Source organism: Nipponia nippon, unplaced genomic scaffold (assembly GCF_047370975.1).
Source record: "Nipponia nippon isolate SJK-2023a ecotype South Korea unplaced genomic scaffold, ASM4737097v1 scaffold_7, whole genome shotgun sequence".
NCBI classification, from domain to species: domain Eukaryota; kingdom Metazoa; phylum Chordata; class Aves; order Pelecaniformes; family Threskiornithidae; genus Nipponia; species Nipponia nippon.
The window spans coordinates 48,947,316-48,974,293 of record NW_028262391.1 but is presented as its reverse complement, the minus strand read 5'-3'; the positions used below and the strand labels follow the sequence as shown (position 1 = coordinate 48,974,293).

Genomic DNA, 26,978 nt, shown 5'->3' with positions numbered 1-26,978 from the left:
TACCATTAAATTAATAACTTCTCACTGGACTGCTCAGCAGAGCAACAACATACTACAGCCCTTCCCAGTCTGAGCTCTGAATTCAAGGGGCCACACATCTCAAATGGCTATTGGTTTCATACTAAAAATTCAAAGGCACCTTCACAAAATGAGGTAAGAATAGGATAAAATTTACATACGTGCCCATAAAAGTTTACATTCTACTCCATGCCACAAAACAAAAATGTTGCCACGTAAAACTTTGACTTTGGGGAAAGTGTACTGGAGCACCTACATCTTGCATTCGCTTTGCTCAATCACACTCGGGGTGCTCAGGTCTATGAAGTTCATTCCATCCCTGTTTCGCTGGCTGGCCGTGACAGGAAGTCTGGTCGTTGTAAGTTAGCACTAGACATTGCAGAACTGAGCTGCTAAAGGGAAGAAATGATTTGAAAAGAGCTAAAGGCTACACACGTTCATTTTTTCATTTGACCACAGAAACCAAGCTCTAAATACTCAGCTGAAGACTTACACAAAGATCCCCTGGGTAACAGCTGAAACATAGCAATTTCAAAACAGAAAAAAAGGTGAATTTTAATGTTCCTTTGGAAAGATACTCCACAAAGAGCAAGAAGCCGATTCACTTTTACAATGACATACTATTTTTTAACAGTATTCAGAATACAAAACAGAAAGAAAATGACAGAATATGGACTTGGGGTTTTCAATGTGAGTTAAGTTTATTTATTACTTTATGTCTGAAACATAAGGAAATTCAGACAGAAAGAAAATCTGATAGCAGTAAAAAAAAAGTCACTACCAGAAAACTAGCAAGGTCAAGTCTAACATTCAAGCCAAAAGAAGCACTCATTTCACACTCCTCAGCAGAACATGTGGCTACTCATCACTTCTCCCAGAAAGGTACAGATGCTGTAAATGTTTATATCACCTTCTCCAAAGGGAAAGAAATAAGTTTTCTACCACAGAGGAAGTTCGCATTGGCATTAACAGTTCTACTAATTAAATGACTTCGCTGTTCAACCTATGGGGGGAAAAAAAAAAAATCCCTCATCTATGTTTAAGAATGTAAGACACTTGCATAAATAGTCTCTTAGGTGTTAGTTTTTTAAGTTAAAAAAGGATGCACAGACCCAAAATTTGCTCTCTTTGGCAGGTCATTTTAGCAAAAATTTTAAAAGCAAAGTTAGCAAAATTTAATTTCAGGGAAAACACGCTGCAGGATAACATTTGCAAAATACAACATTTAAGATTTAAAAAAAAAGAAACACTTTGTTAGTGCTGCTAGAACAGCAGCACCTGTGGCAACATACATAAGATTGCCATTACATTAAGTTATACATCCCTGCATTTCACCTCACCCTGTAAATTGTATGTAGCCTGATCTGGTCCTGTTATCTACATGACTATATTACAGATGCACTGCTTCTCCAGTGAGCTTTGATCATTAAATATCCAGGTGCAACATTTTGCAGAAACTAGCAATTTCTGCTTGGCAATATAACACAGTCTGAAAACACAAACACAGTGCAATCTTGCAGATTGAGAAAAACAGAGCAGCTCCCACAAGTTCTAATTCTACATATAACGTGAATGTATTAAATTAGTTCCTTCTTTCCACTCATTCCCTTTCTTAATATACCTGTGAAACATGAAAATTCAACTTGGTTTTATGTTTTTTTTAAAAATCATATTCTAGAGGACATATTCTGTAAAATCTCCTCTTTTCAGCAGGAAGAAAATCTCAGGTGAACTTAACAATCTTTGATAATTCTTTTTGATAGGTTAGATGAAAGATCAGTAACACTAAATGAATCTGAGATGACAAATGCATTTAAAAAGCAGGCCACAGTCATTTTGTTCTACAAACTCTGGAAAATTATGACAGAAAAAACAGGAGAAGAGAGACAATGTGAAATTAGCAGTCCATGTTAATGCTAAAATAAAATACTGTGCATTGTCAGTCATACCTTTCTATTAAAAATGAAAAAAGGTATAGGATAGTCCTACTGCATTAATAAAAGTCTGGACTGAAGAAAAAAGAAATGGTTACTATGTGTTATACTGAGGCATATCAATAGCATCAAAAGCCTCAATTTAAGTAGCCTTTATTCCTCTGCTTCATAATTTTGCAATTACATTGACAAAAGGTCTGTATCTCTGCCATTCCCAAATACAGGTATTTCATCGTCTGAAAAACAGAACGTTTTCAGAATACATTAATACTAACACATCTACTCCTTTTCTCTTTCAACCTTACCTATACCCTAACTTCTTGGTCTATACACAGAGAGAGCATTTTAACAGCTGATACATTATATGACCTTTTCCTAAACATGGCCCTCCAATGCTTCAAACCTACTTCTTGTTGTGTGCTTGCACAACTAAATGGTCACTAGATTTTTTTTTTTTAGTATTTTGCAATAAATCAAGAACATCAAAAAAGATAGGTGATCTTTCTTTTCCAAAGATTAAGGGATTAAAATATGGTTTACATCATTTTACAAAAGCAGGTCACCTCTTCACATTAAAAAAAAAAAAATTCCTAGGTAATCAAAAAAAGAGAAATCATCTTATGTCCTCAACAGAATCTTCCTTGAAACGTGCACGCGTCCATTCCAGAGAAACACACACTTGCACATCCAAGGAAGGCACCATGGATTTCTCGGAGCATAAACTCTCCTGGCTGTGAATCATCACTTAACACAAGGATTCGTGGAAGAGTATGCAGAAACTCACATATTTTCCGGTGACTAATCAAACTCTAGTCGCCACAAACTTTCCCTTAATAATTGTCCTTAAAGCACTTTGCATCTGATAAAGAATGAAATAACCATTATGGATCAGCTTCCTGGAGATTTACACCTTGCCACCTACTTGCTGTACAAGCTTAAATACCATAGCCCCTCTGGGCCCTAATTTATTCACATGCATATAAATGTGTGTACCATAATACAAGGAAATTTGGGAGGCCTTATTTGGTAGTACTGAAATGTACTCTCAGTCAGCAAACCCCAGGTGCCGGTCGCACAGACATGTCTCGTAGCAGAGTACTGACAACCGCTTCTCACTCCTGGCCACCCCTTCCTTCCCCTCTGCCTTTCACTGCTGTCCAGTAGTTCCCTCCACCGCTATCTCAGCTATGACAGTACACTCGTTTGTGGACCATTTGGTATCCTAGCAAAGAAACAGCGCAGCAGTGGAGGCAGAAGTGACCCCCAGATACCATGGGGATGTACAACGCATCCATTGTGCGGCCAGCCTGTGACAGTTTGGAGTGGGGAGAAACAACACGGGGGGTGTGTGACCCAAGGGCCACCACGGGGATCCACGCACGGTTGTGAAGGGTATACATACAATAAAAATACACAGCAGAACCATAAGGAAGTGACGCGCTGAGCAACACGCTGCAATAAATCATGCTGGTAAGTCACAGCTTCACAGTCCTGTATCTAGTATGCATAAATTAGTTTCTGCAAGAAAAGGGCCCATTACAAATTAAACAAGCAAATCACTTCCCTCTGTACAAGGAAACTGAAGCTTCCTTCTCTCATATGTTGGTAAAGCAAAAGTTAGCTTAGCTGTACTATAGTTACCAGGACCTATAGTTCTTAAATTGCAAACCCATGAACGTACAATAGGTTTGTGTGGGTAAACGATCCATAGCCAAGTCATACTGGCTACCACTTGCACTAGGGTATCACTCTGGAAAACACATTCCCCCACCACACACTTTCCCCTGCTACATAATCAAAGTTGCCAAATGGCTTCCAGAGCACCAGGCAGCTTCTAAGCCAGCCTGTGCTACACCGAGGAAAAGCAGGGGGCAAGACTGTGGTCCACCCTAGACTTCTAACAGATTTGCTTATTTTTCCTAGCAATGGTATCTGATACCAGCTGCAGATCTAGTGCCATGGGTTGTAGACCCATGGCCCTGCAAAAAGAGCTCCTTTATTTCTGTGCTGTCTTTTGCACTCCAAATTCCTCTCAAAGTTCAAATTACATGTTTACATTTACAATGATTTGCAACAGAACTCCCACACTTAAACCAACTGTATAGATGGAAGAAACAAAGCACAAAAAACCCACACTACCTCAGAGTTAGGAAGCTGGTGTTATTATGCTTTTTATGTGCTCAATGGCCAGAGCAAGAGACTCCAGCAGACAGTCATTCAGAGCAGGAGCTAAACTTTGCACTGGAGGGGCCTTTCATTCCCTCAACTGACTATCTGGACAGACAGGTGAGACTAACCTTGTAAGCTACCTGCTTAATATTAGGCTGTGAAAATATCACGGCAAAGTCATCCCACACAGAGTCAGAAATACCATTCCTATTTATAATCCTCACTCCCCAAGACCCCGTGCACTCTGCATCAGAGTCACTAACCTTTCGCCGGGTCAGTGTATCCGTGGGGCAGTACTATTGCAACACTCACCAAAACTTACTTCTCATCCAAGAAACGGAGCAAATTTCTCCTACTGAAATCAATGACAGGGGCTCCACTGAAACCAGGGTTAGTGTGCATACCAAGAAATAGAAATGGGGGGGGGGGGAAAACCAAAACACAATGGCTTCAAAGCATGGGTGATCTGATGAAATATTAATACCACACTGCAACATACAAAGCACAACAGAGGGCGGGAAACCAAACAAATTAAAAAAAAACAAAACAAAACACACAGCTCCTGAAGGGAAAAACATTTGCAAAACATTTGCCATCAGAAGTTAAACCACTCTTTTGGCACTGATGACCTAGGTAACTTAGGATCAACAGCTCTAAGATTCTGAGCCCCACGAGCAGTCCCATAACCTAAAGTTTGCTAGGTGGGCTATCTTTAACAGTTTAAAATGAGGTCATGCAGAATACAAAGAAATGCCATTAATAAGTAAGAGGCAGAAGAAAAAGCTCCGACATTTTGTAGCCAGCGTCTGCAAGTATTTCCCTCAGACGATCTTAGAGCTATTAGGGCATTTAAAATGTCTCTATATATAGAATAGCAAGCTGACTAAAAGAAGCCCAAGCATGAGTGAACACAGTCACATCTAGCTCAGACCTGCTTGCTTCAGCTATTTTCATAGCTCTCTGCAGGCCTACTACATAAGGAAGCACATGTTGCTGGCATTCATTTTAATACACTAATGAAACCCTGCATGCCAAACATCTGCAATAAAAACATTGCTCAAAGGTACATTGCTCCCTTCTATCCATTTTGGTTTTAAGAATGGGTTGTGTCGGACCCCGCTGATGTAGGAAAGGCATACGTAAGGTACTCTGCAGTCTTAGCAGGTGACTAAAAGAGCAGCAGCACTAAAAAGCTTCCTGGCCTCCACTAAACCTGAAAAACACTCCAGGATGGGCAGCCCCTCTCTTTCCATTGCTAATCTTTGCCCTTTCATCTAGAAGGAAACTTGAAGCTTCCCACAAAATGGAAAACATGGACAAAATTTATTTAACTTTTTTTTTCCTGAAAGGTGCTCATTTACCAGTCTCTCCTAACTTTACAAGCTAAAAAGAAAGACACCCCACAGTCACTTAATCTTTCTTTGGGCCTACAAAGCATTACATTTTACAACAGCAGAATCACAGTAAACCCAAGAAACGCAGATTGTACAAAAGGATCAGAATTTCCTTGCAAACAGCAAAATCTACTGTGTTCAGCAAGTCTGATTAGCTTGGACAAGCTCAACAGCTAGCTTGACCTCATGAAAACTGAAATACTACCCAAGAACTCACTTGACTTGAACAACTTTTTGCTGCACAGCTTTACAGGAAAGAAAGACTGCTCATGCACAGGTTACTAACACCGCTAGAACAACTCAGGAAGGGTGTGAGCAGACACCGATGGGTTGCTCCTTCCCCTCTCTTGCAGGTGGGCAGGGAGGACTAGCGCTAGCAGAAGAGCTGGTACGTAATGCTCCCTCGCTGATTTGCAAAGCTAGAACTTACCAGAAGCTAAAATAAAACCCTGTATTTGAAGAATTAAGAAGTTGTGTAGCACCATTCTCAGCACCGCAGTAACTCCCAAACTAAAATAAAAGTGACCAAAAACCTCAGTTGCTCTATTAAGGTGAGGGGACTTACTTGATATGTATCAGCTTAAAATTTGACTTTTTGATCCACTGTTGAAATAGTATATCCTTCCCTAAAGGACACAAACAACCTGAGTATATAGCAACTCAAGTCTTTCAGAAGGTCAATGTAAAATCTCCAGTACTTAGACATTGTGTGGTCTGAGCTGCACAATGAAGACAGAGACTCTTTAAACCAGATTTCCTAGCCTTTGTATATCCTCACTTGTTACCACACCAAAGGCCTGGGTCTAGAAAGAGTTTTCTAAAGAAAGCTATCTCCATTTTACTTACTCATCCAGAGAAACACATCTGCACTGAGCAGGAAACAGCCATAATTTTAGCAACTCTTTCACTCTATTCTAAACAGAAGTGCTACAGGTTTTTAATGAAAGGGGCCTTTTTCAAGAGTAATGCAATTTACTATACACAGTACTGCCATATTCGGGGCCATGGGGTTGTCTAAATATTTATATCATTATAGCTAATCCTACATCTCCCTTGCATGGGTCAATTTATTCCAGAATAAGAGTAGCTGCCTTTTTGTTATTGTGAGGCTTAACTTAAATCACTTCCAAAATAATATTAACCAAACTTGAAAAAGGCCCTTGTAATAATTATGAGCAACTCTGGCTTAGAGGAATTTGAGTGTCCTTCACACATTTACAGTCCACCAGCAGGAAAATCAGCACTATGACATCCAAAATTCCCAACACTACACAGGGCAGTTAGAAAGAGGAAAAAAAAAACACTTTTTTTCTTAATTTCCAAAGGAAGAGTATTAAAATAAAGTATAATAGTTAGTCTCCATCTTCTCCATCTATTAGCAGCCTATTTTTGTGTCCCAAAGCTTAAGAACTCTCCTCACTCTCCGATTTAGAAACACAAACCCCATAGCAGATGCAAACATGCAGCTTTCTGCCTTCTGTAAAGAGCAGTTGTCAAACTTGAGTTAAAATGGCACACTCACAACAGGAAGCCATCTTAACTTTCCCACCCGTGCTGAATACTAATTCTGTGATTGTAGCACATGCAAATAGCAACCATTAAGATCGCATCATGAATATTATTTCTGGTACAGCACAAGCATATTAAACAATATAATACTTGAGATGATACTCCCATGCCCTCAGCCACTCAAAAAAAAAAAAAAAACCAAAAAAAGTGATTTTTATTTTTCACAAAGTCAACACAATTCACCAGTGAATACTTGGGGTCATTCATATATACAAGTGAAATCAACTTTTCTCCCACTACAAAGTTGGCACCATCTCCTCAGTATAGCTCCAGAGAAATAAATTTTTAATTCCCCTGTCATCGGTATTCAAGAAGCCCGTCCATTTAATTATCAAGTATGAAAGCTTCAAATCCATAATTTTTCCACTTTTCAAGCAAAAAGGAAGCCTGAGTCTCGGTTAAAAGAAGCAACAACAAAATTTAAATAAATAAATAAATAAAATATTTCCTTCCTCTTCAGCAAAAACACTGTCAGCAAGTTAAAGCTGCAGTAACTTTTATTTCAAGTAGATCCGATACAGTTCATGGTAAATTGTAACAACTGCTCACATCATATTCTGAAACAATGCCTGCAAAATACACCTTGGTTTTTGTCCGATTCATTGCTTTTTAAGACAACAAAAAAATATTTTGCATGTTCGTGCTTTAGAGTATAACATATTCTCAGACCTAAAGTTTCCATCATTACAAAGGTCACTTAAATGTTGCTCAATTAAAAAAAACTGCTACAGTACTACAATTTTCAGGGAGAGAGGCAGATGATGGCCTTTAGTAAGTCACAGGTCTATAGCTATATTCCCTGTTCTAGTAATGACTGCCTGTGTAACTGGAAGCAAGTCATTACTCTGCTGGATTATCCAGGTATAAGAGTCAAATTACAATATTCACTTCCTTTTAAAAGTGTTAACATCTATGCATAGAGCAAACTATTTAATTATCAGGATGCCTTACCACAAACACACACCACCCCCAGGAAGCTTTGATAAAAGAAGATTACAAGTCAAACACTAAAAAAGTTGACCCCAAAATCTGGAATTCACAGTCTGCGCAGCTTTAAATTTGGCCCCTCTGTGCAAATGGCTACAATAAGTCTTCAACTACTTGATCACATGTAAGTCTTGCCAGGACTCTAATGCCTCACTCACCCACTAAGTGGGCATTTGCTCTTTTGTTTTAATCTTACTGCTCTGTGGGTAGCCCCAGGCTTTATTTGCTAAGCATATTCAAGCCATGCTCTCGTAACTGAATTATTTGTCTCCTCTCAGGACTTTTTTTTTTTTTTTGGCACACCTCACTTTGGGATCTGAACATATCAGAACCAGTAATGTACCTGCATTCACACGTGTCATTATAGGATGGGTAATTACCCTCATTTTCCACATGAGAAACTGGGGCACTGTAAGATTACGATCCAGAGTACCTGTTAATTAGGGTGTCCAGGCTTGTTTGCTTTTTTCCAGAACACTGCATATGACCACATTTTCACCACCAATAATAAAAACATCCTCCAGACACCCGGTCTTTCATTTCATTACATTATATTTCCAGTTGCAGGTCCAGTCTGCACAAGGAATGAGACGGGAACCAATGGAAACAGTAGCAAACACAGATTTAATACCTGTAAGTAAGGAGCATAAAGGGAAGCTGCACAGACAATCCAAAACCCATGCAACTTCTCAGTGCCTGTCTTTGCAACCTCACAGATCAATGCATTTTTAACTTACTGTGTATTAACCAAAATAAAAACCTTCTAAAAATCCACAACTCAACAGACAAACTCCATTCTCCTCCTTCCCGGTTTCTCTCACATTAGTGTGTACTCACATCCAGGGAGAACACCAGGAGCATGGCCCCTGTCTGTTGCACTACTGGAGTAACTGGTGGCAGTCACAGTCGCTCTGTGTATGGGGTAGCACTGAAACAGTGCAACATGTATGTGCTCAGCCTTCCCAGCTCTCCAACTCCAAACTCCAACTACTTATTACAACTTCTTTTCCCAAACAACCCCAGTTCCTCAACTCCAACCTTCTCGTATTAGCTGGGGCTGACCAATAAATTATTCTGGGAATTCAGGCAAACAATTAAATTCCTTTATTGAAGACAAACATCATTTAGCAGTTGCATAGTAAAATCATGCCGATAATAAAAAAAAAAGTTACCATATTGTCATGTGCAAGCACTGTAGTTACATTATACTAACAGGAGCTGTACAAATCCCAAAAAGCGCAGGCTGAGCTTGGCTGACATCAGCTGTGTTCAGTAAGAACTGAAGATTAGTCTCACTTCATTCTTCTACCATAGCTTTTGCAGTCCTATGTAGCTTTATACTCCCCTTCTATTTCCCGACCTTGTTATAAATAGTGGGTTTAGCCAGTTCAAATATCAGCTAAAGAAACAGCATCCACTCAGGACCTTGAAACCATCTCTTACATCTCACAGCTTCATCCTCTTAAGTCATTGGTACTTTCCCATAATGGTCCTAAATAATGACTTCAATCTTTCTATCCTGAAACAGCAAACTCCCTAAGAAAACAGGAATTTGAATTCAGTTTTCTTGTATTTGGAGGTTTTTTTAAGTTTTGGAGACAGAAGGGGTAAAGAAGTACTAATTGTTTGAATTTATAAGACAACTTGATGCTTAATGATGGAAAAGAGTTGTCACTCAGTAACTCAATTCATAGGGAACACAGGCACCGTCATATTCAAAGATGAAAACTTTGAGAACAGGGCTTAGGGTAAAAGCACATTAATCATAGTTAAGTAGTGTTAGATACCTAAATAATGAGCTGCAGAAGATTCTTCACCTACATTGCAACAATTCAGAATATTCTCAGCAAATTACTGAACTCTCTTTCAGCCCAAAACTTCATTGTGTAAACAAAGGCTCATTAAAATCAATATTTGACAATTACACCAATTTATTAGTAAATCCAAGTTCAGGTACACTTTGCCAATACTCACAGAAACCTTCAATCTTGTCAGCTGTCTTGCTCCATGCTACCTGCCTGGTTTCCATTATGACTTGAATAGTCCTCCTTTCTGGACTACTCTTCTTAAGACTGAATACTGTCATAACAGTTCCCAACTCCAAGGTCCTTTTAATCTGGCTTTTCTCATACTCCGGCAGCACTCCATAGTCTATACTCTTTCTGGGCATTTTTTTTTTCTTAATCAAACTTTTAAGGTTTTCAGTGTCCTGAAAAGAAAAAAGAAAGAAAAGGGAGAAAATTCAATATTTAAAACAGCATTTTTATTTCTTTAAAAATCACATTTGTGTATGTTAAAGCTACTTAATAAAGACTCCTGCCCATTCAAATACAAGGCAGATACATGGCTAACATTAACAGCATCCTTGCCGTTTTATCCTGAAAGAAAGGACGAACAGTCTTCATAGAGGGCAGTACCAGTGACACTTTGATAGACGCAATGCTGCAAAATCTATTAAAAACAAAGAGCTGGGTAGAGCTCCACATGCAATACATTGAGATCTAAATGTCTCAGCAAGAGCAATGCCTCTCTTCTAGCTGCACCGTACCAGTAACTGCTTCCTCAGTCTTCCAACACGGAAGTATGCAGTGTTCCAGACCAAAATAAAGTAAGCCAAGGTCTGTTTAGTCCAAATACATAAAAATCATGTTAAGGGACCCCGTATGCTTTTATGCATGCGCATCTTCAACTGTGTGTACCCCCATCGCTACAAATACAGATTTACATCTCTAAAGTCTCAGCGTTATGACAGAAAAAAAGCAGAAAAAAAAAAAAAAGAAAGAAGACCTGGAACAAATACCAAAGGTAAGTATACCTGAGTAATAAGGACAAAAGAACAAAACACAAAGAATGTAAACCATTGAAATGCCAGAGAAAATAATACCGAGGTCATAACAAAGAAAGCATTTAAGCCTAAATAAAACTAAAGAACACATCAGAAACATGAAAAAAAGAAGTGTTCAAACTAAAGCAGAACTATGTTAAAAACCTCTTCTAAAGGGGCAATATTTGGTCCAAATGCACTTTTACCAAAAGAGCACCTCATCACACTAAGAAGTAAGAGTGCACCTCTGAAGCCTTCAAATAGCAATACTGGTTTTTCCCCAGAAAACGGCAACTGTTACTGGTAGGTCCAAAGTAAGACAGACTTCCGCAAAGTTCCAACCCTGACTATATGTATCTTGATTTGATGACTTCAAGAGTCTCCTAAGACATCAAAAACCATGCACTTTGACCCTACCAAATTCCTTTCAAGCATCAGATCTGCATTTATTTATTTTATACAGAGTGAAATACCTTTGCTCACAGAGATTTTCTCTAACTGTCACAGAGACAGAAGTAGCTCTTATCAGAAATCACCATTCCTACAGGAATTTCTTTATTGTTTTAGGGTATTTGTAGAATTATGTTCCATAAAAACCTCATGAGTTCTATGTGAGCTGGAAGTTAAACTTTTCATTCCCAAAACTGAAGGATAATTTAATTTCCACTACTGTAAGAAACATCTGGAAATCTATTTTGTCCTAAGTATTGACAATCTAGATATCAACACAAGAAAAGAGATATTTGCAACAGATTTAAATCATACTCAAAATCTTTCTACTCTCCCAGGATTCTTTTTTTTTTATATTCCCAATGCTATTTTCAGATAACCAAAATGCTGTCCCCATGGTGAACTCTTCTTCTTGCCCTGTATTACTAAAGAAGCATGAGTTTGCTGCCTGAAGAGACCTCTGAAATCTGAGAAGCATCACCGGCTCTGCAGCCAGTGTTGCTGTCTTCTTGATATTACATCAGGAGGGGCGAAGAAGCACTCATGATTGAAGCTTAGCAATCCAATGACAAGATAACACAAGAAATAATGACATCAGCTTGTGTAAACTCTTGCACTATATGAGAATTTAAACCCATATGAGACCTCTACGAGAATTTAAGCCAGCTAACTGTCTTTCTGAGAGCTGTAAAGAAAATGAGGGGAAAGTGAGTAAATACAAATACTGAAACAAACGCTGGCTATGTCTAAAAAGTCTCAGTTTATGCACTTTTAAAACTTCATGGCTGTGTTTCTCCTACAGTCTACTTCTCCTTACTCACATGTCAGGTGGCAGGTATTTGTGGGCATACACTTGGGACGCATCTTGGCGCAAAACAGCCAAAAGAGAGATGCGCACGCAGCAGCTCTCACAAATATTAGAAAGTTTCTGTGCTTTGGTCTCCCACACATCATTGCATCAAACAGCTAATTACAAGCCTGATTACTCCTCAGCAAGATTATTTACAAGCAGGATGCCCTGGAACCTGCTCTTTCATCCATGCACAAAGAAGGAAGTGCATCATTTTAACACAAATAGCAGGAGCTGCTGCCACACAGTTCCCAACCATCCCCCTTAACCACATCCCTGAGCAGGATAGGTTTAAAGAATCCCTGTGCACATGCAGCCACCAGCCACAGCATCTCCTATGGTTCTCTTCCTCTCTCCTCAGTCCACTACTCTCTGTCACAAGCAGTTTCAGTTTCTGTGTTGATAGCTAATTCGACCATGCCACTTCTCGCTTCCCCTTCGTAACTTCTTCCAACCCTCCTCCCCCTCACCCCATGTCGCAGCCTCCTGACCTGCTCTTCACTAAAGAGCGCCCTTTTCTGCTCGCTCTCATTAATACCACAAAACTGTCTTTCAACACCATTTCACTAGCTGCTTTCGGTGCAATCTGTCTGACTTTGAAGCTGTCCGGTGCAATCTTTCCAATCCCTTTTTAAATTCTACCACTTCAGTAAACACTTTTTTTTTTTGTAAGCTAACAGAGAAGCAAACAACAGTTCCTTCTTACCTGCAGGATGGCCTCTTCTGCATTGCCCACAGTGAACCTGAAGTGCTCTACAGCAGGAACCATGTCTCACTCCATGTTTTGCAAAATATTATCTAGGTTATTTGGTGTTTAATATCTATAAGCACGTTATTATAATAATAAAATGGAGTACCCTTTCCTTATAATACTGAAAAAAAAATATATATATATACCCCAATCCTACAACTGAGAGGAAGCAGACAACTTTTAAGGGTAGTAAGCAACAGCAGATTTTAGACAGAATGTAACTGATCCTTTTGGACTCCCTGGAACTAATCAGATAATCATTTAAATTATCACAGGCTTGCATCTGACAAGACAGCCATCATCGTCTCGTCTTGCTACAATGACTTGTAATAACAGAAATGAAAGGAGGGGGAAAATAAAAAATTAAATTAAATTAAAATCTTTGTACAGCGTCTGGTTTTCTGACAAAAAAAAAAAAAAGAAACCATGACTTCTCACTTTGCTCTTTTCATTAAGAATTGTAATAAAATGAATATGCTGTGATTTGGAACAAGGTTTAACCATTTTAGTAACACTTCACTGCAATAATAAAAACCTCAACTTTTAAATGAGTAGTTTTTGAGGAGACTACAACAAAATATACATCTGCTCTGCCTTTTACAGTACAAGGGGTAGCTGTAAAATGAAACATGACTTAGAACGAAAAGAAAAAGAGTTTCTAAATATAGGTATTTAATAAAAGGCAATGCAGCAGGTTTTTTGAGAGATTAGTCCCTTAGTACAAAGGAACTGCCTCTCAGAGGTGGCTTCTTAAACAGTTTCCGCTGAATATAATATACTGGACTTCCCCTTTTAAAGTAGCTCTTTCTTCCAAAAACAGAGCGAACAGTGTTTTTAGTCTAACTTAAATCCTAGGTCATAAGCCAAGTTTTTAACTTATTATGAAACAATACCGTAGCTGAGGATATCTACTTCATCAGAAACGGTGGAAAGTATACCATAATATTTGATCAATCTAACTGACCACTTCTAGAGTGTTTTGGCTACCTGCTCCAGTTTAAGAATAATGCCACAGAGAGCTTCCTAACATTAGACCTTCCAAAAGAACTAATGGAAGCCCTTGATATTAGATCTAACCTTTTAAATATTAAGAGTTTTCGTACACTCACCCACAGCCTTCTTACACCCATCACTGCACAACTATTTGAATCAACAATATTTCTACCCATTCATGCAGCAGAACTCTGTAATGACCCTCACCACCCCATCATCTGGATACCTCTAAACCAGCGGGGTATGAGCTACAAGACACCCTTACGTGCCACAGAAGCATTACTGCTCTTCTACCGAAGAGTTATTGAAGCCCAAAGTAGAAAGGTCCAGCATCACTTACACGATTCAACAAGTGAGCTAATAATCACAGAAACACATCATAAGCTCTAGTTTAGACACAGACACCAATACATGACTCTTTCCCTTTGATTGTAGGCACTATAGGAGCTAAAATTGATGGTGTCCTGTACCACATGCAGAATTGGGACCATTTGTTACTGTTTGTCTAAGAGTAGTTTTGATACTGTTTTTTTTTTTTTTAAAGCCTGACTGATTTGGACTAAAAAGTCAGAAAGACTCACTGCAAGTAACCAAGTGAACATGGACATGGAAAAAAACCCCTACTTAATCTATCCAAAAACCTGTATATTTAGTTTTACTTTATTACAGTACTTCAGTTTCAAAAACAAATCCTTCTTATCTGAAGATCAGTCCACAACTCTTAACTCTCTTTGTGATAACACAAAGAGAGGAAAAACTGTAGAAAAGGCAAACTATAAATGTACAGGCTAGTAAAGAACATCCCAGATGAGCACTGGTGAATCATTACTGTTATAACTTCACCCATATGACACAGCAGGTGCTTTCCAGGCACACAGGGTCAACCAAGAAGTGCAATCCAAAGTTTGACTCCAGTCAATTTCTAAGTTTTCCCATGTGCTCTGGACACTGCAAAAGGGTGGTTGCATCCTCTGCCCCTAGCTCTGCCTCGGGATGCATTTAGGACGTCACCTCACCCGAGCAGGCACTGCCTCACTACAGCACCACCAGTATGGATACCCACCAGCAACACCAGTTGAGTACCACAATGCTAATAATAAATAACAATCAACACATGGCTCTTTGCGCGGAGCTTTGCAATGCAGCTGCTGCCCTGGGTGTCCTGCGGTCTGGCGAACAGCAGAGGAGGGGAACCGCAGCAAGACGGTTGCCCACCTGCCACGACCTGGCGGGGCCCGAAGCCCTGGCCCCAGGCTGGGGCCCTCACCCCGGGGCAGGCGCGGGGCTGCTGTCAGGCACACGCCGGCACTGCGAAGGTTTCCTTCCTTCTTCTTCGGCGGGCTGGCCTGCGGCGGAGAACGGCCCGCCACAAGGTGCGGGTGGCAGGGTCCCCTCAGGGAGCCCCCGGACTCCCTCGTCCCCGCCCGGCCCCCACCGCCCGGCACGGCCCTCCCTCACACCCGCAGCCCCTCGCCGGCAGCCCGGCCCTCGCACCCAGCCCGCTCACGCCGACAGCCCTCGCCTGCCCTCGCAAGACCCTCCCTCACGCCCACCGCCAGGTCAAAACCGCGCAGGACACCGCTGCCCCGTCCCAGCCCCGGCACCTGCTGCCCGCCGGGGCCGGAGCGGAGCCGGCGGGCGGGGTCCGCGGCCGCCCCCCACCGCCGCGGGGAGCGTCCCGCCGCCGGGCCACGCCGCTCGCCCCGGGGACGCCCTCACCTGCGCAGCGGCGGGGAGCTGCCTCCCGCGGCAGGGCCGTGCCGGTGGCTGCTCGTGCCGGTGCCGGTGCCTCGGCTGCCCGCGTCCCGCCGCGCCTCTCCGGGGCTCCCACTTCTGCTTCTGCCGTAACCGGGAAGGGGCGGGGTCACGTGACCCCCCGCGGCCACCTACTGGCGCGCGGGGCCGGACGGGCCGGGGAGGCCGTTGGTGGCGCGGGCGCCCCTCAGCCGGTAGCCGCTCGCCCGCTCGCCCCGGGGGCCCTGCCCTGCCCTGCCCTGCCCTGCCCTGCCCTGCCCTGCCCTGCCCTGCCCGAGCGGGGACGCTGGGCCCGGGCTCTTCGGGACTCCTCGCCCCCGTCCCTCCTCCTCCCCCCGGGACTGGTTCGAGGCGAGCTCCCCGCTGTAACTGTCCCGTCAGGGCCGCGGGCGCGGCCGCATTCCGCCGTTCCCCTCAGCCACCCCCTGAGGCGGGAGGGAGAGGCGCGGTGTCGCCCCTCTTGATAGAGCGGGCGGTTCGGCTGCTGCCCAGCCGTTTGGGGTTGATACGTTCTCCTGTTCGCCTGTGAAATTTCACTAGTTCAGCTGAGAGTCGGTAAATGATTGAACACTACCTTGAGAGAGTGAGTTTAGAAAAAGGCTTTAAAACTTTACTGTCACTGGAGTTACATTTTCAAGTTAAAATTGACTCACTTTATGGGGTCCACTACGAAGTGTGTTATATCAAAACCGCCTCAGCTTACGATTGGCAATATAAAAATATTTCCCACTTTGGGATTCAGCAGAGTGGTGACAGGACATGATATGCTGTTTTCAGGTCAAGCCCAGATACTGCCATGAAATTTGAGGTATTGGTCTTGTCCCAGACCTGTTTGATAAAGCTGGGGAAAATTCCTACATCCATAGGCAGAATATGAAAGTCATCGCAGGGAACAAGTCATGCCAGTTCAGAAGACTACAAAACAAATGCCTAGAAACCAAAGCTAGGGATGGTACAGTGTCCACAAGGAACGGATTTCCGCATGCAGAGGAAGCTCTTGGCCATTTTTGCAAGGGCTGCTCCACGTTACAATAGCAGAACCCATGTTCCAAATGCCGGTTCCCAAACACTGAGGTTAAATCTGGCGGAGATAGCTCTTCATCTCCCCTCCTTTCAACACCGGTAGCTGGCACGAAGGAGTGAAAAGGATGTGTCTTTTAACAGACCAGATCTAATCTAATCTATTGAGTGGAAAAAAAGTTTTCCATAATTTCAGTCAGCTTTGTAAATGGTTGAACAGGAGCCAAACGTTATTTTTGATTAATACTTTCACCCTACACATGCAGAAACTACTGAAACAAAATGGTCCCTGCAATGAGGTAGCGACAAGTACTGCAACAAACACCAACAGCAATACTACCTAGATGCTTAGGTCAGAAAGAGAAGAAAATGTCCATTGTATCCAGCAAAAGTTGTAGGAGCAATTTGGGAGACTCTTCCCAAAAGCAAACCAGCGAGCCTTTATCATAGTTAAAAGCATCAGAAGATTTCACATGAGTATGACTTATCAGGAGCAGAGCTGAAGAGTACATCCAAAATACACCACCACAAAAGGAAAAAAGCCTAAACCCCAATATCTGTGAAAGGCGTGGATCATTTTAAATGCAAAATAAAAAGATGACCATTACAATCTCATCATTGTTTACTGTTTCATGAACCATCTTGCTAGAGACTCTACACATTTTTCCAGATGCCAAGCCTGGGAAAAGTTTCCCTCTTCATAACATGTGTGATGCAGTTACAAATTCACAGAATAACATCCTACAGGAGACACGATACTAAAAGAATGAGAACAGCAGAACATGTATCAGTCACACCAAAGTGACTCTCCCATACTTTATTTTTAGCTCTTCATCATTAAAACCTTCGATGTTTCATGTTGAAGCTGCCTTTGAAATTATATGAATGGTGACAGAATACTAGCTCCAAGTGGCCAACATGCCCAGCTACAAAAGCTGAACACCACAGCAGTCATCTGGTGGAAGCCACAAGGCATACACCACAGAGAGCTGAAGGGTGAAGGTGATCCTGGGCATTTTACAAGCAGGAGATAACAGTATTCTCTGAATGGTGGCTGTCAGATCCAGAATTCATCTGGGTATGTCGACAGTGAATCTACGTTCCAGCAAATAGCTTCAGCAGCCCCTCCTGGTTCTGCTTCGCTAGGCCAGGTACCAACAGTCTCCTCACCAGTCATGTGGCGTAGCTTCAGCACAGGAACCACCCTTGAAAAACCCACAAGCCGCACAGGCACGGAGTTGACCATCTTTGTGATACTCAGACTTTGCTGCAGAAGTTAAGCACTGCTGCAAAGTAGACCAGAGTTTGGTCTAGACGTACACCAGTGTGGTTATGCCTCAGTGGCTGTCCTGGAAGGAAGACTAAAACCTACCAACTCCCAACATCTCTTGCACAACCTTAGACTTACCTGATAAAACTCTCTCTCTTAAAGCTGGAGAGTCATCATATAGTCAAAGAAAATATGTATGTGGAAGAAAATCATAGCTGCAGTGGGGATCATAACATTGAATTCTGTAAATTGCTGGATGTAACAAAATCTCAGCCATATAGATGGAGTAAGCAATCCTTAAAAACAAACCAATAAAACAGTAACTTTTAGGAACACCAGCTGTTACTCAGCACATCCACTTCACCAGAAATAAGAGTTCACTCAGACACTCTCACAATCACAACAGAAGATTCAAGTTACTGTCAGAATCGGCAACTCTGCCATCCAACTTTCAAATCTCGAAAGCGAGACCTTCCAGGCAGACAAGAGAATTTCCTGTAAAGAATATGGGCCTCACCGTCACAGACAATTATCAGGTGACATGTTCAGTCCTTCTTTTTTGCAGCAAAAAAGCCTGTATACATGTGCTGAGGAAAGGTGTGGGAAAATTAGTTCTCTGAGTTGAAGAATCTGGCCCCAGCAAAGCCTCTGTGTTTAAAGAGAAGGTTAGCCACTAGAATAAAGTCTTCCTTCCTTTTTTCTTTTTTCTTTTTTTCTTTTTTTTTTTCCAGTTTAACTTTCTTATAATTTTACAAGGCTCTTAGAATTGTTAAAAAATAAAATCACAATTCATACTATAAGATCTGAAAAGAGAGTTTTTCAGCTGGGAGTACATTTTTACGTTTCAGTCATAAATCCCTCAAAAAGGAAGTTTGTAGTGTTGACACTGTCACTTTCTCAATTACAGCATTGGAAACTTCAACCCTGTGTTATTGTCATATTTGGTAGTGAAGTGTTGATTACTTCCCCTGAAGAATAAAGCAAGGCATTTGAGAATCACAGGAGGCAGCCTCAAGGCTATGGTAAATAATGGTCACAAAACTGGTGCCACTTCCTCACAGGAGCTACAAAGAAAATGTATCTTTTGTGTAGAAGGTAGAAGTTGAATAGCTTTATTCATTCGATTGTAAGAAATATAAAGAGTCGTTAGGCGAGTGAGACAAATATTTTAGATACTGTCACTGACAGTCTATCTAACCTAACTATTTACTACACCATCATAACATTTGCACTCCTGTCAGGGAGGTACACTAAAATGAAACAAAACGAAGGACAAACTCAAAACAACTTTATTGCACAAAACAACCAAAACCACACAACAGAACCCAATGAGAAACGGGTAAACTGAAATCAATCAACACTCTGAGAACATTTAACACGTAACAGGTTCGAGGTGTCAGTCAGGCGGGGTGTTGTTACTACACGTCAGCACACACAACAATGATGATCCAATGTGCGCGCACACACTCACTCACTCACTCACTCACTCACAAAGGGGGGAAACTCTCTGCCTCCCCTGGGTACCCAGAGGATGCAATCGCTCACCCCTGGGGGTGGGGGGTGAGGGCTCACTCAAGGATACCCAGAAGAAAATCACTCACCCAAAGGAGGTGAGGGCACTCCATCCCGGGAAGTTTCCTCAGGCGGCGTCCCGACCCAAGGGGAGAGGTTTCGAACACAGACCCGCTGCGCTGAGAAGACTGCTCCAAGGGGGTCTCTGGCGGCTCCCCATTTATACCCTGGGTGGGATCTGCGCTGTGGGCATCATTCGCCATGATCCAGAAGCTTCTCCGAGCCCAGGCGCCTCACTGGCTGCGGGCCCCACCTGGCGACCGAGAGGCCCCGCTCCTCCTGCTCCCCCTGCCGAGGGGTGCACGGGCCTGGGGGCACGGCAGAGCACAAAAGGTGTGAAAATGAGACGTGAAAAGCCGGTGATCGCCATGTTAAAGCCCTGATCTTCATAGGCGGGTGGTGAAGCGTACCTGTCACACAGTCCACCCCATGACCACAGTTATGATGCCACCAGTTTCTTTGGAGTGGTGGTACAGTCACCCCTTGCCTCCAAAGTTAAAAAGGGCACAGTGTTGGTGAGTTTAACACCCACTGTGGATCATCATTCTTCAAAATCATCTTGATACTTCAAGATCGTCTTTAACCAGTCAACACTCGATCCACAATAAACTATCAACCACGTAACAATATCCAACATGATAGCAGAAATTAACAGTAGGAATGGGCGAACATATGAGCACCATCCTGGGGTTGTACTGGGCCATCTAACATAGGGATAGGGTTTGGGGGGGAATGTCAATGGCATGGGTCGGTTTTAGGGGCATGTCAGTGCCACAAGTGGGATTTAGGGGAGCATCAGTTTCAAGGGTGGGTTTTAAAGGAGCGTTATTTCACGGTGGACACAGATTTCGTTATGGTGTTCTTAACACAGCTTATAATAATATGAATTACAACAATCACAATTATGATCCTTATCAAAGATGGAAGGAGGCTACTCAGCCACCCTGGCAAGGAAAACCCAAATGCATTAAAATCTTTCCCCAACCAATTAGTCCCTAGCGCAGTAGCGATTACTCTTGTGTCTCTAGCTATTGCCTTCATCTTATTCATCTGTTCTTGTAGTGGCACTGAAGCGTTTGGGATGTGGACACAACAGTCGTCTACCGACAGATTCAGCTTCCCACATACGCCTTTCTCCTTCAATAGGATTAAGTCTAACACGGCTCAGTTTTGAATAGTCATCTTGCTGTTTTCTTGTAATTGATGATTTAAAAAGCCTATGCTGTCATGTGTAGAGTTTATCAGTGCCTCTAGCTGTAGGCTCAGCTCTTGAATAGAGTGCCTGTTTTGTACTGGAGCAATCCCCATTCCAAAGACTGACTCTAACCACCACGCAATCCTCGCTGGAGCATTCTTCCACCCCTTCTGTACATCCCTTGGCACGCGAGCCCTCCATTGCTTTGGTATGGGCCCTTCCCGGCAGATAGGACAGAGGGAGAACACAGCTAATGTGCAGGCCAGTTTTGGGATGGTCGGGTATAGCCGGGAATATAGGCGGCCATCAGAGCATGCCCACACTAAGTTAGGAGGTGCGGAGACAAAAGATGTTTGGCACGAACCTGGAATAGTGGTGAGGAGGTGACTAGAGTCTCTTTTTTGGCAATTTAGGACAGAGGGACGTGAATAGCTGGCATTGCTGCATTAGCCTTGTACCAAGGCTTCTTGAGCTGGTGGATATAGCCACAACAGGGGCATCTTATCTATGTCCTTACACCCAATTTCCATTTGGCAGTCCCAGAGTGGAGATTCCCCTGTCGGGTGTGCCTTATCTTTTCCCGCATACCAGCTAGGTGCCTAGGTGTACCTGGCCCATGTGCAATTCAGCGGGCAGTCAAATGAGTTTTATTACACGCACTAGGTCATTCGTTATTGTCTCTATCAGGATGTTTGATACACCAAGAAGCATTCAGTGGCTTGGTATACACTAGTGAGTGATTGTCAACATCCCATAGAGAGCCGCATTCAGTGGTTCCCCATGGAACTTCGGGACAGGGTGTAGTGCCGTTGATGCTCCACCCTGTGGCTTTATGGGTCGCTGGAGAATGTAATTGCATTTGGCATCCCATACTGAACTAGCATTTATCATGCCTGGTGATCAGCTATAAACAATATGGGTATAGCCTATGCCCCCTGGGCTTTCCCGGAACTTCCAGCTATAATTGATATATTGACTCCATGTTAATTCAAGGGCTAGGAATATGTTGATATCCTGTACAAAAATGGGTAAGGGGTCTTCTGCTGACCTGGGGGTGAGTAAACAGACTGTTACCCATGTTAGGTTCATCATCCGCGCAAATCCCACCATCATCTTTGCCACCACATTGCCATCCAGGTCCGAGTTGTCCACATTAGTTGCTGTTGCTACCAATAGTAGCAACAGATTGGTCCATCCCTCCATTGTTCTGTAAGAGAGCACAAAAAAAATGGCCTCAGTCCTTGGGACTGGGCTGTCGGGTTAGAAGTCCGGGACTATTCACCAGATACTGATATGGTGGGTCTTCCCGTTTTCACCTAGGGCCTCCCAAGCATACAGGCCTCTAGGCTTTGCTAGGGTCATGGGCACGATGCCAATGGAAGGTAGTTTCACCAGGACAGGCTGGCCTACATGTGTTCTTAGTGAAAACTGGTCCTTTTTATCATCTGGTAGAGGGTCATTGCCCATTGGTGGCTTCTCGGGGCAGAATGCCTTGATTTTTGGGGCTTCCATAACTCCCCCAATGGTTATTGATGATAAGGACTGCGTGAGTTAGCCATGTGTCTCACAACCAACTGGGTTGTGAGACGTCAGCATGTTTTTTAATCAGACCATTGGTCTGCTCAACGATCCCATTGGCCTGGGGATAATATGGCGTATGGAACACCCACTTTATACCTTCCCCTCTAGCCCAGTCTCGAACCGCTGTGGCCATAAAGTTATAGGGAGAATGGGTGTGGCTGATGACTTGCCTTTTTTCAAGATCATTGATGATTTCTGTGATACCCCGTTTTGCTGCACTTGGCAAGGGATATTGGGAAACACAGGTTACTTTGGATGGTGGCAGTGCAGGAGCAGACTGCAAGGTCCTAATGAAGGTGGCTCCCGCTCCACAGCTTCCAAAACTCCACATGCCACCATCGGGCAGGCGCCACCACTTACCCACTAAAATGTCAAACCCCAATGTTTCCTTTGTAAGGGCTCAGAGTGACCTCCACGGCCGTCATCCGCTTCTCCCCAGGCAGCCAAAACTGGGTTCAGGCTAAAGGACACCTCTCTGCTGCACCTGTTACCCCTGTTATATTGATGACTTTTCTCGATGGTTTGATTCTGAGCTCGTCACCTTGCTGCTTGTTTAGAACACTAATTTGGGCTCTTGTGTCAATCAAAAACTCTAAACTTATCCGCTTCGGACCAACAGGATTCCTTAGGGGCAGACCATTGGCAGGAATTTACCAAACAGGTTGGGTGGCCTCGACCCCGAACCGTGATTTTTAGTTTTTTAGTTCACTTAATTTCCCTCAAAATGATGAGAAAGGGTTAGGGTTCTGCCTCCCGTCTTGGGGGGGGAGGGGCGGTTGCTGGCATCTCCTTTACATTCCCAGTCTTTCCCTCCAGTAATTCCTCTAGCTTCCATATATGCTTGGTGGCCTGCCCATGTAACAGCGCGCAAGGTACCCCCAACACTAATGCCTTCCACCACAAGTCGTTCCGCTCCAGTCTGCCGGCTCGGTCCGACTTGCTTCGGAAGGGTTCCGGCTCTCGGAGAGGGGGGCGGGCGTCCGGGACAAGGCTCGTGGCTGGCTTGCCAGACCCTCCTGCTCCCATCTGCACCACCACCTGGGTCAGTCCACCCCATGTCACGCCCGTGGGTGACTATGCTATGCCATGTCTCGGACCATGTTGGCACATGTGCAGGCGGATTCGGGGCATTCTGTTTATTGTGTTCTATGGCTGTCTGAATTCTCTCTCTAAGGGACTGCACGTGTATTTTTAAAGCATCTGGTAATCCCCTAATGAGAGGCCTGAGGTGGGCAGGATCTACCAGTGCAGCCATCGGTATGCCTTGCTGCCCCCTCGCATACATCGCCTGTATACAGGCAGCCTTTTGTACCCCTTCCGCCAATTCTGACGATCCCCTGATCCGAATGGTAATAGGCTCCCCTCGTTCTTTGGGGTCTGTACCACCAGCCCAGTAAGCCACCTGAGAAGTTATAGGCTGGCTGCCAGCTGGCCCATCACTTAGAAACACAGCAGGTCCCCAAAACCCTCGAGCCTCATCATCACTCAATAACATCCGATCACCTCCGGTAAGCGAAACACACCACATATTCCATCTCCGTCTCGCCTGGTTTGAGTGAAAATTTAACATGCAAGTCACTAAGCTCAGGTCCTGCCCATGGGGTGGTACAGACAGTAGTTCGGGGGTTCCCACCCTGTGAGCCTGTATGCCTCTCCGTTTTGATGGGAGGTCTTACATCCCTTTTCTCTGCCTCCTCGGTTTCATCAATGCTGGCTTCATCAGAATCTCCCCAGATGTCCCCATCCCAGTCCTCAGGATCTGTTCCCGCAATCAGCTTCCAAATTTGGACAACACTGGGGGGCTTTTTCGCTTAGGTTAACATAATCTCGATCTTTCGTTCTAGTAAACACGTCCGCTTTCTTTCATTGTAACTCTGCTTTTAAGCACTTGATCTCTAATTGACTCTCAGAATGATCCTTTTCCACTTGCCTAAAATACTTGTACTGGTCCTGCGCTTGCATCAAGCAGGCACCCGGTATGGCCCACACGGCCCCTCTGCCTCTGCCATCCCGCTTGTTCCCACGGCATTCCTCTGTCCTCCCTGCAACAGCCTCACGTTCATGCCACTTCTCCCTCACCCATTCCGTTCCTAAGGGAGAAGGGTCACAACCGTAACAATCCCTCCATCGACAGACACCCCGCTCGCTGCGCCAATTATAAATGTCAGGGAGGTACACTAAAACTAACCAAAACAAAAGACAAACTTTATTGCACAAAACAACCAAAACTGCACAACAGAAATGAATGAGAAACAGGGGTAAACCAAAATCAATCAACACTCCAGTAACAACTCCTTAGCAGCATGTACGTTAGCTCAGCTAGATTTTCTGGTTAGAGCTGCAAAACCTATAAGCAGAAGGTTTGTAGAGAAAAGTTAATTTTCAAGCTTTTCTTTTATGACCTTTTCATCTGCAGGACTCTGAAGCAGGTTTTACACTCATCGTCAAGAGAACATGCGTACCACCATCTCAGGGTTAGGTGTCAATCCAGTTTCCTATCAAGCAAGTGCCAATTTGTGAGGGAGAAGTCTGTGATCATTCAGGACTAGCTGAAGACAGTTCCTGTAAGTGGAGTGGTATTGCCTCTGCAGAACGATTTACTGCTTCTTGGATGGATTTACGAGCGGGCACTCGCACACACATCCTCACGAACTGTTTGGCTGCTGGGATTCTCCGGGCCGGTGAATGCAAAGGACTTGTTGCTTTTTTATAGCTTTTTTTCAAAAAGTCATTTATTTTGTCAAAGTTTTTCCCCTGTCAAAGAAAATGAAATTGCTTATATACAGGATGTAGTAATCAAGGCTAGTCCTAGACTTGAGGTTGCTTGTGGTAGGCCAGCAGCCATTGCCCAGCTGCCCTATTCCAGCGTTGAGATGGCAGCAACTGCTGCAGTCTGGAGCGGGGAGGGGAAGGACGTCCCTTCTAGGGACAGTTGTCGCTGGCAGAGCAGTCCTGTACCATCCCAGCTCCTCATGGCAATAGCTTCAGCTACGCTGGGAAGCTTTGATCGGGTTTTAGTGATCACCTTTAGCGTCTGAAAGGGCCTTCGTAGCATGAAGCTGACCTTAGAGAATATTGCCCAGCTGGAGCAGCACAGCGCAGTGAAAGAACTTCACAGGGGACCCACCTTCCAACACAATCATGCCGTGTGACGGGTCCAGCGCCCTCAGCACATCTTCTCAGCATAACGGAGATCAGGCTCCTTGCAAAGGGTGTTTCATGAAAAAAAGTGTTCTAGTGTATACTTGGCTCCATTCTTATCAGAGTTTCATTTTAATCTTGGTAAATTATTGTCACTTAATCATAATATTTATAGTAAATATTGATTTAAAGTAAACCACTTATATCGTTAGCGGAAAAGCTGACATGAAGGAAGGGAGGTTGTACTTTTAAGTGGCTGGCCTGTTGCCTGCTGCAATGTTTGTCTGAGTCCTGAAACACTCAGCTACTTCTCATTTCAATCACCCCGTCCTTTGTTATTTGCAAGCACTACATTTAAAAAAACTTCTGATTACTGCCCTCTGTCCTCATACACACAATACAATACTATCCCTTAGCATTTCTGTAACAATTGTCATTTGTAGATGTCAAAACAATCTAAAAAAAAGAATGCAAATCATTATTTCACATTTTCAAATTAATCAAGGCCCAGAGAGTGAAGAGGTTTGCCAGAGATCTCACAGCAGTAGCATGCCTTGGGCAGAACATGTCTTCCAGGTCTTATACTAGCGTCCTGGCGTAGGAATGGTGTTTTCTCACAGCAAAGCTAGCTATGCCAGAAGAAAACTTTTCATTTGTCAGAATCACATTTTTAAAAGTTTCGGTTGAGCAGAAACTCTGCTGTGTGAGTTGGGATGATCAATAAAAACCTAAAAATACACGTGAGGACATCTGAACCAAGTGTTGAAGTGTGGTTTTTTATACACACACTAACTAACTAGCTGTTTACTCAGTGTCTTGGGCCGTTTTTTGTGGCTGCACAAACACCAGTATATTTAAAGGGCCTGCAATCACACCTTGAGATGAAAAGTAAAATACTACATCTGCAGTGATAAAATGCCAGCAGCTCGTTACCAGTACCATCAACAGTGAGAAATTCAACGTTACCAAAGCCTCAGCAGAACAGGAGAAGGACAGGAGGCTCTGCAGGGAGCCAGGTAAATTTTCTCCTGTGCTTTTTAAGCTAATGAAAATTTTTCATAGAAACAATGTGATTGCAGATGGGCAGCACTTGGGAAAAAAAAAAAAGGGGGCATTTGACAATAGTTTTGAGTGAAGTGAGTTGCAACTCAACAAGAAAAAGTCCAGATCTTCCTTCTAGCTACCTTTCAGCCTTTGATTTCTGTCCCACTACAGAGTAGCACCACGGGTGAGTTTAGGAGAGAAAAGCGCTCTATTATCATCCACTTTAGCCTCCTACTCTCACTCATTGTCCCTGTAAGCTCTGAGAGGCATAAAGACGGATAACGTAAGGCAGGCTGGGCGCAGCGATGAGCAGGGCTGAACTGGAGCGTTTAGCCACTGCTCTGAGTGCGTCACGGGGGACCATGGTGGGATCTTACGGTGCGCTGCGCTGGCAGGAGGAACACACACCGAGCGCTGCTGCGACGTGCTCGCTCACTGGTCATTTCCCCTTTTCATCCCGT

The 26,978-nt window shown here is 43.5% G+C and overlaps 1 protein-coding gene across 1 annotated transcript in view; it reads right to left on the bottom strand.

Moving 5' to 3' along the window:
• The window catches only part of PLCG2 (phospholipase C gamma 2), a 66,858-nt gene extending 51,091 nt beyond the window's left edge, over positions 1–15,767 (bottom strand). Inside the window, exons 1-2 of the mRNA XM_087739290.1 lie at positions 15,659–15,767; positions 10,046–10,280 (exon numbers count right to left, since the gene is read on the bottom strand). Coding sequence (XP_087595416.1) covers positions 10,046–10,241 — 196 coding nt within the window. The 5' untranslated portion in view covers positions 10,242–10,280; positions 15,659–15,767. The remainder of the gene's footprint in view (positions 1–10,045; positions 10,281–15,658) is intronic.
• Positions 15,768–26,978: the final 11,211 nt, after the last annotated feature.